At 40.3% G+C, this 11,533-nt stretch overlaps 1 protein-coding gene across 3 annotated transcripts in view; it reads left to right on the top strand.

Annotated features, from left to right (window-relative positions):
• Nucleotides 1–3,796: 3,796 nt before the first annotated feature.
• The window catches only part of IL7 (interleukin 7), a 51,750-nt gene continuing 44,013 nt past the window's right edge, over nucleotides 3,797–11,533 (top strand). For all 3 annotated transcript variants that reach the window (XM_020894111.2, XM_070477203.1, XM_020894110.2), the window contains exons 1-2: nucleotides 3,797–4,107; nucleotides 10,092–10,225. In XM_020894111.2, the coding sequence (XP_020749770.1) occupies nucleotides 4,098–4,107; nucleotides 10,092–10,225 (144 nt within the window). In that variant the 5' untranslated portion in view covers nucleotides 3,797–4,097. The remainder of the gene's footprint in view (nucleotides 4,108–10,091; nucleotides 10,226–11,533) is intronic.

Genomic DNA, 11,533 nt, shown 5'->3' with positions numbered 1-11,533 from the left:
ACATGACTGTGTAAATGAATTCTAAGTAGTCATTTGATAAAATTGAAAATTCATTGTCAAGCTCAGGCGTGAAAATCAAACAGATCTGCTTTAGAATTAAAGGTTATTCACTTATAGCTATTTTTCCATTGAATGGGTGTGTTGTTATTTGTCACTCAGTCGTGTCCAACTCTTTGAAAGCCCATGGAATATAACCCACCAGGCTCCTCCCTTTATCCATGGAATTCTTCAGGCAAGAATACTGGAGTGGGTAGCCATTCCCTTCTCCAGGGGATCTTCCTGACTCGGGGACTGAACCCAGGTCTCCTACATTGGAGGCAGATTCTTTACCATATGAGCCACCAGGTAAATTAACCTATTTTGGATCCCAGTTTCACTAATTTTTAAAACAGGCCTAGACTTCCTTAAAACTCTAATTGAAATACATCTCAAATCTTCCTTTTCATAATACTTACTATCCTTGAAATTCTACATTTAACATCTGTTTTCTCCACTAAGCTGAAATCACCTTGATGACATGTGTGGCTGTCCACAATGTGTAGCTTAATATGTGTGAGTATGCATGACCAGCTACAGAATTTGTGGGGCCCAGTGCAAAGTGAAAATGAGAGTTCCTTTGTCCAAAAATAATTAATAATTTCAAGACAGTGACTGCAGACCATTAAACCAAATCTGTAGCCCTTCTAAGCATAGGTCACATGTGTTCTACACGAACACATGGCCATAAATCTGTTTTGTGTGTTGTGTGTTTGAAATATGTTGAATATTATGCCTGGAAAATTAAGCTACAGGAACTTCAGAAAATAATGATAGAATGATAGCTAGCATTCAGGTCTCAGACTACAAAAAATGGTCATATTATGTTGGGTAAAAATAGTTCAGATAATTATCAAGAAAAAATTTACAGATTGCCAATAATGAACTATTTAAAGATTGTGGAACATTTAAAAAGACATTCATTAACCTCAGATGATTCTCTCTTTAAGCTGACATTTATATTGTTTTATTTCCATTTTTTCAAGTACATTGTATTAATCATTCTGAGAATGTTGTCTTCTTTCTTAATATTTATTGGTTATAATTCATAAACTGTATATACTATTTTGTTTCCATATTGGCTTTTCTGCACCAGTTGGGTCTATAAGTGAACTTGATGGTAACCACCTAGCTTTTCTAATCACAAAATATTAGCATATAAAAATTCATGACATTTCTTTTATCCTTATCTATCTGATGAAAAATAATGTTCACTTTACCAAAATATCAACTACAAATTTAAGACTACTTTTGGAATTTTTTTCCAACTGGTATTAATTCTGCCATAGACAGAAAAATAATAACTTGAAGTTAGAAAGTGCCCATTTGCATATAATGATAAAAATACTCAATGCTTTATGAATATTTTCTTCAGAGATTCTTCACATTTAGGGTCAGAGTCTGGTGGGGAATTTACATCTCCTCTCCTGGAGCTCTGAATAATTTCCCCTCATGCTCCCCAAAAGTTCACTTATGCACAAGTTCTTGTTCAACTAGGTTTTACAGTGATTGCATGAAAAAGGAAGACGGATTTCCTGCTGAGCAAGTTATTGATGGATGCTGTTTTATCTGTCCCTGAAAAGTTAAAAAAATAAAAAGAAAATTTGCAGGCTATATGCAGTTACATACCTCAATTCTGCTATCAGGGATTTTAAATAAATCAATAGCCAACATAGTTGTGTTTAATTACACAATTCAATTTTACCTGTCACTCCGGCCTCCTGTTTCTCCACTCCCCACCTCCACCCTAAGTTCCAGTCAGATGGAAATACTTGACATCTGACCCCACCCCTGCCATATTCTGCCTCCTGTTCTTGTTCGTTTCCCTTGTTCTCTTCCCCTTTCCTCCTATTTTCCTTTTGCCTTCACATACTGTCTCTTCCACACATGTTCTCATTCATGCATCTCACTCAATTCTCCTCTCTCATTCTTTTACTTTCTGCATGGCTGTGTGCTAGATACTTTCGTTTTCTTTTCACATGGTATGTGGAGTCTCGACTCCCGGACCAGGGATCGAACCCACGACCCCTGCATTAGAAGGGAGGAGTCTTAACCAATGGACCACCAGGGAAGTCCTAGATGCTCATCTAAGTGGAATTCAGCTTGGCTGGACACAGGGAGGAAAAAAGTCATGGGTACTAGAGAGCCGGGGAGGGCAGCAGGAGCCCAGATCACTCACAGGGCCGTGAAAGCCCCATGTTCCCTGGGAAGTGGTCAGGGGTGGTCACAGAAAATGGCACATGTAAATCAATATCCTGCTGCTATGAAGGGAATGAAGAGGTTGTGGGCAAGAGTGGAAAATGGAAGGTCCCTAGACAGCAGGGTTTTAATGGTTTAACCTTAGGCAATTCACAGAATAGATTCAGGATTTATTTTAGAGGTATTGCTGACAGGACTTGCCTATGGACTGGATGTGAGAAGTGAGGCTAAAAGAGGAATAGAAATCCAAGTTTCAGCCTTGAGCAACACTGCTTCACCCTCTATTGCTTTTTTTTTTTCTCTCTCTCTCTTTCTCTCTGCTTTCTTTCCCTCTTTACTTTGTTCACGCTATCAAAGAATCTGAAATGCTCACATCCTCAAGTTAATTGACTTGCTTGGGTCTCAATTGAGAATTCACAAATTCCAGAAAATTGTCCTGAGGCCCCCACACAGGGGCAAAGTCATACCCACACAACACGTGACTCTGTTTCTGTCCTGGCATCAATTTCTACATTGTTCACAGGACTTCTAACCCAAGGTTTCCGAGTGGGGACTCTAGAGCTGATTTACAGTAGGTTTGTGTCCCACATTTGTTACTAACCAGAGGAGTGAATTCGGGCAGATACTTAAGGACGTCTTAGTTCCCACAAAATTATCTACCACAGAGAAAATTTTGCCTGAGATGACATATATAAAAGGATTAGCACAATACTAGTACAGAACAAATGCTAGGTAAATGATAGCCATAATATTATTATCACTGTTATTTCTTTACATCACCCACCTTCATTTAAGCAGGGTTTCTGCAGAATATCAGAAACCAAACCAAGACAGAAAATATCTAAATAATTCAGGTGTAGAAAAAAAAAAAGATCACTTCTGTAACATACAGTCAAGATGGATAATTTGATTTATTAACCAATTTAGTGGTAGCACAGGTGGGAGACATTATTAGGAGCTATTCATCAGTCTCCACTTTCTCCGCCTAATTTGGGCTTTAATTTCTAGGTCCAAAGATAGCTCTCACCAGAGGAGACTGACCCACCGTTTTATTGTCCTTTGAGATCCCACCTGGGCAGGTGCATGTACAAAAGACAGAGAGGAAAGAGACCAAGAGAGGTTAGAGAGGCCGAGGGAGTGGCCCATGGCCCTCTTAATCATTCATCATTCTTTACTTCCCTTTTTTTTTTTTTTTTTTAAAACAAGAGGGCTTGGCATCGTCCACCACCACATCTGCGGCAAGAGCTGCTACGCCTCCTCCCTGCCTCCCGCTTGCAATAGCCCAGCTCTTGCCCCACACATTTGCGGCTTCTGTGGACTCATTAGCAACCGATGCTTTTAGATCCTAGTCGCCTAACTTTGCCAAGGCGGCTAGAGGTCATCTGGGAAGTCTTTTGCCTCAAATCGCCCGGAATCAGAAGACCAAGTCATTGCTCCTGCGGTGCTTTGGGAATCCGCGCGCTCCTCTGGTCCAGGCGCACGGGAAGCGCTCGGGGAGGACGCAGGTGACCAGGAGAAGGGAGGCGGGGGGTGCTGTGAAGGCGCCCCAGTGATTAACTTGGAGATCGAACCTGCAGACCAAGCGCAAAGTAGAAACTGAAAGTACACTGCCGGCTGATCCTACGGAAGTTATGGGAAAGGCAAAGCGCAGAGCCGGGCCCTGGTGTGTGCCGCCCCCCTTGGGATGGATGAAACAGCAGGCTCGGCGTGGGTAGGAGGAACCAGCGACAGAGACGGCCCTACCCGGCACGGACTCCCGGTAACTCCGCGGAAGACCAGGGTCCTGGGAGTGACTATGGGCGGTGAGAGCGTGCTCCTGCTGCAGTTGCGGTCATCATGACCAAGCCCGCCTCCCGCAGACCATGTTCCATGGTAAGCGCTCCTCTCTCGGGCGCAGAAATTCGCGCGCCCGGCACGCCCGGGGATTCTGGGACGCGCTGCGGGGCCCCGCGCCCAGGCGCGTCCGGGAACAGCCCGGCCTTGCACTTTGGACCTGCGGAGAGCCCGGGCTCTGCCCCGGGGCAGCCGACGGCCGCGCCCGAGTACCCTGGCCCATTGCCACTTGCACCTGGCAGGTTGCGTGGGAGCCTCGGTCCCCGACGCCGGCCCTCTGTCCCCGAGACCCGGCGCTGCAGCCTCCGGGCCGTTCAGCGGAGGCAGCCTGCGCCCAGGTCCCGGGGTAGCAATGCGCTCCGTCCTTCTCCCCGAGCCAGCGCCGCCCGCTGTCAACCGAGCGCCCAACCCACCCACCCCGGGCTGCTGGCCGCGCCGGGATACTCACCGGCGCCCCGGGATCTGCGAGGATGTGGGCTCTTGCAGCTCCAAGTCCTTAGAGAAGTGAAAGCGAAGCTCCCACGGGACACGCTTTTAAACCCCAGAGGGACAGGTCTCCGGAAAACCCCGTTTTCACCCAGTGAGGCTGGGAGTTTCCGACTGGGGCTGTACCCGGTGTCTTTTGCTGGGAAACCAAATGCTCCGGGCTGGGACCGAGAAGGGCCACTTTGGGTTTTGTTTTGTTTGTTTGTTTGTTTTTTTTTTCTGTATGGGTGCTTCTTGACGGAGGCAGAATTAACAGGCATAATTCTACATTTTAGACCCTTGCTGAGATCGACTAGATTTTACTTGTGTGAAATACGAATTTAAAATGGACAAGGACAGAGTTGAAGCGATGGCGTTAGCAACCATATGGCTAGTATAAAGAGTCCAAAAGTTGACTAGGAAAAATCTAAAAAAAGGTGTGCTGGGGAGTTTGGGGGGAGGGGAGATGTGATTAGGGAGCGATCGGCTGAGGAAAATTCTGCTGTTTTACAGTAAATACTTCCTCTTTCAAAAGTAGACGAATGGGAGAGGCGGCCAGAATAGACAGGAGGTTGTTCTCCTGTTTGATGCCTTTCCTGGCTGCACCTTTAGATTAGAAGAGCTTTTTGCCCACTCACAGGTATTCAAACGTCAAAAATTGACATAGCCCAGAAGTACCTGATCAGTAACAAAATAAAGGAGTAGGGTTTAGAGTATAGAGAATTCTTAATGGGCCTCCTCTAGAAGTTTATGTAGAATTAGAAATTAGGTATATTCCTGCTTCCTTACAATGCCCACAAATCTCCTGCAACTGCTTAATTGCTTCTTTCTGGATGGCTCCCAGTTCTGATCCTCCCATCACCTCTGATCTAGAGTGGAGACGTAAAACAAGAGGAAGCTAAGATGTCCATTACCGACAAGGAGCCCCTATTTCCTGAATATCTACACTAATCATGTAGCATAAGTTATCAGCAACCAAAATATTAGAATTCTAAATTCCTAATAATAATTACTCTAAGTGGCTATCTGCAGTTTGTTCCAATAGATTTCATTAGAGGTTTCACTACTTTTTATCCTTTCACTTTGACACTTCTTTTGGAAGTTGAAGTAGTTGAGGACCTCCTTTGTAGTCCTTGATGAGTGTGCTCTCTAGTTTTGATAATTTAATTATTTGAGGACCCAAAAGTGGAATAAGTGGTACAAATGGAGAACTAAGGAAGATTAGAAAGCCTGAACAAGTTTAAAGAGAATTACACAGGGCATCATAACAATGCTGAAATACCTTAGACAAAAATGGAAAAGGTTACTTTGTAGGACCACCTTACATGTTGATTTCACTGTGATGTGAGACTTTTTTTTTTTCTTTATGGCTGCACCTGTGACACATACCCTAATGTAATAAAACCAAGCAATCAATGTCTTTTTTCCCCTGAAAGAGGAGTATGTGGTGCAATGTTTCAGAGCTTGGCCAAGGAAGCACCACAGTGAGTTTCATGTGGAGAAAGATGGGGTTTTTGTACATTTCCCTTGAGGATACACATGCAGTTATTTTTATAGGAAGTAGTGTAGCTCAGTGGCGAAAAGCTTAGTTTCTAGACTTTTCAACCTAATAATCTTGGATTTGAATCCTGCCTCTTACAAAACTCATTTTATCTGGGGAAAAATTTGGGCTCCAGATTTTCCATCTGCCAAAATGTTTAGTAATTGATAGTGTTTACCTCAAGAAATGGTTATGGGATTAAATGAAATACTGTATATAGTATTATAGGGTGGCTTCAGAAATGTCTTTATATGCTGTTTATCACAGGACTTATGGATAGAATTTATAATCCAATCAATATGTTTGTGGCAAATATTAGAATTCTTTGTGTGAATGTAAAATTCATTTTAGAACCTTAAAAAGCTGGTTTTCATATAACATATGGTTATTTCCTACTGTTTATTAACTTTTTCTTTATTCACTCACTTGCTTATGCCAACTGCTCATACTAAAGCCAAATCTTATATATTCAGATAATGTCTTTCATTCCATCCTGAATATCTGTTGACTGTGTCTTAAAAATCCCAGTGAAAATAGGTCTATGTAATGTGTACAGTAGATAGTCAACAAACACTGATTGGTCTTAAACAGTCATGAAAGATTGGATTTGAAGGATTGTAGAAACTAATTTGTTTATATCCACTTTGACCCCATAACTTAAGCATCTGAGGATTGAATGTATTATTTGGCTTAATTTAAAAACCAACAAGACTTTTTTAGACAGCCATCATTCTGGTTTAACCAAATTCCCTACTGAAAACAAATTCTCCAGTTTCAATCCCTTCAGGAAATCTAAAGAAAATTCCACAAGCCCAAGCTTGCCTTGCATTATTCTTTACAGTTTATCTTTTTTTGTAACCTAAGGGAAAGGTCAAGGTGGGGGGGTAGGTGGTGGTGGATGGAGTTGGTATTCTATGCATAATCTAAAAATAAAAGCAGAGTCCTTTCCTATTGTGACAACAATGTCAAAAGCAGGCTCAAACTAGGCAATGTTAATAAGTTATTCTACATGTGGTATGGAGAAAAGACTTCAGTTGAAAGCAAGTTGTTAATGAGAAATCTAGGAACCTCTGATACATGGGTTTGAAACACTGGAATGTATTTGCAACATTGTTCACCAGGGAATTTCAAGTTTAAAGAGTTACTGTGTTTGGATGGCTAGGTAGATTCTTAGAATTAAGGTGCTTATGAGTTGAAAGGGACATCAAAGGATCATTTAGTCTGAGGTTTTCATTTCACAAATTAGGCAAGTGAAGATTTTGAGATGCTCTGTCCTTCAATTAGTCTCTTAACCCATTTCTGCACCAAGACGAAGCCCCCAAGTCTTCCTCTATACTTTGTGTTGCCCTAGGCTATCTGGGGCTGAACTGCTGGTGGTGGTTTAATTCGTAAGTCATGTCTGACTCTTTTTTGGCCCTGTGGACTGTAGCCTGCCAGGCTCCTCTGTCCATGAGATTTCCCAGGCAAGCATACTGGAGTGAGTTGAAGTTTTCTTCTCCAGGAGATCTTCCCAACCCAGGGATTGAACCCATGTCTCTTGCATTGCAGATGGATTCTTTACTGCCAAGCCACCAGGGAAGCCCAGGGCTGACCTATTTAACAACAATAGTGGCAACCAAAGACACTGTTTACAGATAAGGCAAATATTGTTTTAGAATTGCACAAAAAAGACTTAATTTCCCACTAAGTCATCATTTGAAAGCATTGATAAAATACCATCCAATGACCAAATGGATCAATGTGAATTTTGGGAGCACTCTTTACTGAAATTTGGAGTGAAGCGGGCACGATAACTAGTGGTCAGAAAAAATAAAACTGCCTCCTAAATCAAAGTGTAAAATGTGGACCTTTGAAATAACATTTATGTACAATAGTAAAAATGTCTCTTTTTCATTCTAATATTTAATTATGTTGTTAATATTCCTTTAAAGCTCATTTCAAGTTATATGCTGTATAAACTTTCCTTATCCTCTATTCCTCCTGAAGTATCCTTGCCAGACACCTTTAACATGACTGAGAAAAGAAGAAGTTTGGCTCTGTACTATCTATACAAACCTCATTACAAAGTTAGGACGCTAAATAATTAGCAATTCTCATTGTTTGAGAATCTTAAGGTGGGAGAGACAATAGTAGAAGAAAGAGAGGTGGAGATAAACAGAACATGGAGGGAGTTTTCATTTAGACCAAAATGATGACATGTTATCAAAAGATTATGGGTAGACTTCTCTGGTGGCTCAGTGGTAAAGAATCCACCTACTGATGCAGGAGTCATGAGTTCAATCCCTGATCTGGGAAGATACCACATGTCTCAGAGCAACTAAGCCCGTGCACCGCAACTATTGAATCTGTGCTCCAGACCCTGGGGACCACAACTGCTAAAGCCCGTGCACCCGAGAGCTGGTGCTCTTCAACAAGAGAAGTCATGGCAATGAGAAACCTGTGCTCCGCAACTAGAGAAAAGCCCATGCAACAAAGAAAACCCAGCACAGCCAAAAGTAAATAAATAGGTAAAATTATTTTTTAGAAAGATTATGGGCATTTATGATCAAATCCTGGTGAATCAATCGGCTCAGGATAGAATCCAGACCTGGCACCTCCTATTTATGTTTAGCAAAAAGATTAACTACCTGGTAGGACCCTTTGATCTTTAGATACAGTAAGTATAAGGCACTGGTGGTACACGACAGGTACTCAGTTAAAGGTAACTAGCATCATCATCATTGTTAATGTCCTAAGTGAATTCTTGCTCATCATGCCTACAGAAACTTAGTGTCAGAGCTTTGAGTAGATTCTGCCTCTCATTTTGTTTTTCTTACCTTTTTAAATGTCAGTGACATATGAAGATTCGATGTGAGATTCATGTTTGTTCCTCTATCTGCTACCCAGTCTACATTCTCTATTGTAAATATATGGGTCACTAACAGCGCATAATTTAATGGGGAGAGCTACTCACTTTTGTATTGCAGATAATGATGTAATAGATTATCAGGAAGTTTATGATATATGTGACAGTCTTTAGTTCCTTGGGTGCCAAGCAGCATTGTTTGTAATCTTAATCAGGAGTAGGCATACATGTGAAATATCTTCCACTCAAGGAGAATAGTTAAAGTTCACTGGTGAAAGTCACAGGAAATACATTGTCATCAATACTCAATAGTTTACAGAAAGATGCAAACAAGACACTCTGGAAAGCTTGTGAAGAAATACAATAAGTCCCCACAAAACCAGATTTTAATGCCTCAGGGAATCACTGGCTTTCTATCAGTGTAGTACTATTGCCAAAATGATGTCATTTATAATTTCATCCCTTTTGATTAAAAAATGCCCCTAATTAAGAACACTTATTTAAAAACAGATATAAATAATTCATCAACAGGGTATGAATTTATTTATTGTTTTCCTAACATGTCAAGAAGCTAAACAGGGCTGTGTTTGAAGAGAATATGAGTCTCTGGGCATTTAGAAATAGAAGATACTGAAAAGATAAGGAGTCTTATAATATAACTGTCAACTTTGTGCCAGTTCTGGGAAAGGTAAGTCTTCTAAGGTCCATTATTTAAAAAAAAGAATATAATCATAGTGTCGTACTGTGGAGATAAACCTCCTGCAATGTTGCCTCCAGAAAACAGCTGGACACTTGATCAGCCACCAAGTTTTACATAAATATACAGTCATGTGCTGTAGATCATAAACTTTCAAGAATTTCTAATTTTTAACCTATAGTTTACCTGTTTTTCTGTCGATGGAGCAAAGAGACTTTGCTGTCATCACACCTGTTCTGCACTATCCCAAAGAGTTATATCTGAATTAAAATGAAAGAAACCTAGACTCTAAAATATTGTCTTACTTTGGCTGTTACATAATACTGAACTTTGGAGTTTTTTCCTACACTCTGCAGAAGCAAGATACATTTTAAAAATTCTTAGAAATTAGTGGTCAGGCCAATTGAAACACTGCCATCAGATGATATAATATGACTTAAAACATTTGGCTGATTCTTACTTACTGTTGAATTCAGTTTCTTTTAGGTATATCTTTGGAATTCCTCCCCTGATCCTTGTTCTGTTGCCAGTAGCATCATCTGATTGTGACATTAACGGTAAAGACGGTGGAGCATATCAGAATGTTCTAATGGTCAACATCGATGACTTGGTATGTGTTTCTTTTCCTCACATTTTAACTCATTGGCAAAATTTTATATGTACTGTTGGTATGCAGTTTTATATTTTTAGTATTTACTTATATTCCTTGAAAGACAGTGAAATAACTCAAGAATAAAAGTGAATGGGGGCTAACAGTATCTTTTTTTTTAGAGTTGGCATCATTATATCCTTTAAAAAAATTCTTTCCTAGCCCTCAGACTCATCAATCCTAGTTCCCTTCACTACCAAAATTTTTCTGAACTTAATTTAGCATAACTCTCTGCATTTCCTCACCTTCCATTGACAGTCCATATAAAAGCATTATATTAGAAGAAGGAAAATAGTGGAATATAATGTTTAAAATTTATCATGAAGGGATTTTCCTGGCAGTCCAGTGGTAAGACTTCATGCTTCCACTACAGGGAATGTGTTTGATCCCTGGTCAGGGAACTAAGATTGAAAAATTATCATGAAGAGAAAGAGATGTATAGTTATTTTATCTGAATGTGTGTATAGGCATATACTTAAGTATTTTATACATATATATATACATATAATTTGCTGTGGTATTTTTTACTTACTTTGGACATTTTTTGATAACAGCTATTATTCTTTAGGGTAGTTTTAGGTTTACAGAAAAGTTGAGGAGAATGTAGAGAATTCCCACATACCCACCCTCCCTGTGTACAATTTCCCCTGTAATTAACACCTTGCATTTGTGTGATACATTAGTTAGAGTTGATGAACCAATATTGATACATCATTATTAACTAAATCCCATAGTTGACATTAGGGTTTGTTTCTTGTGTTGCACAGTTTTATGGGTTTTGACAAATGAGTAATGTCCTGTATCCACTATGACAGTATCATGCAAACAGTTTCACTATCCTTAAAAATTCCCTGTGCTCCACTGATTCATACTTCCCTCCCTCCTCTGAACCCACGGCAACCACAGATCTGTTTATGGTCTCTGCGGTTAGCCTCTCAAAATGTAATATAGTTAGAATCATGCAGTTTGTAGCTTTTTTAGACTGGATTCTTTGATTTAGCAATGGGTATTTAAGGTTCTTCCCTGACTTTGTGGCTTGATAGCTCATTTCATTTTATTGTTGAATAAAATTCCATCGAATGGATGTACTACAGTTTGTGTCTCCATTCACTGATTGAAGGATATGTCTTGGTTGCTTCTAACTTTTGACAATTACGAATAAAACTTCTACAAACATTCGTGTGCAGGGTTTTGTGTGGACATTCATTTTCAACTCATTTGGATAAATTCCTAGGAGAATGATTGCTGGATCATATGGTAAGACTATGT

This window comes from Odocoileus virginianus, chromosome 15, assembly GCF_023699985.2.
Source record: "Odocoileus virginianus isolate 20LAN1187 ecotype Illinois chromosome 15, Ovbor_1.2, whole genome shotgun sequence".
Lineage (NCBI taxonomy): Eukaryota > Metazoa > Chordata > Mammalia > Artiodactyla > Cervidae > Odocoileus > Odocoileus virginianus.
This window is presented reverse-complemented; position numbering and strand designations above follow the sequence as displayed.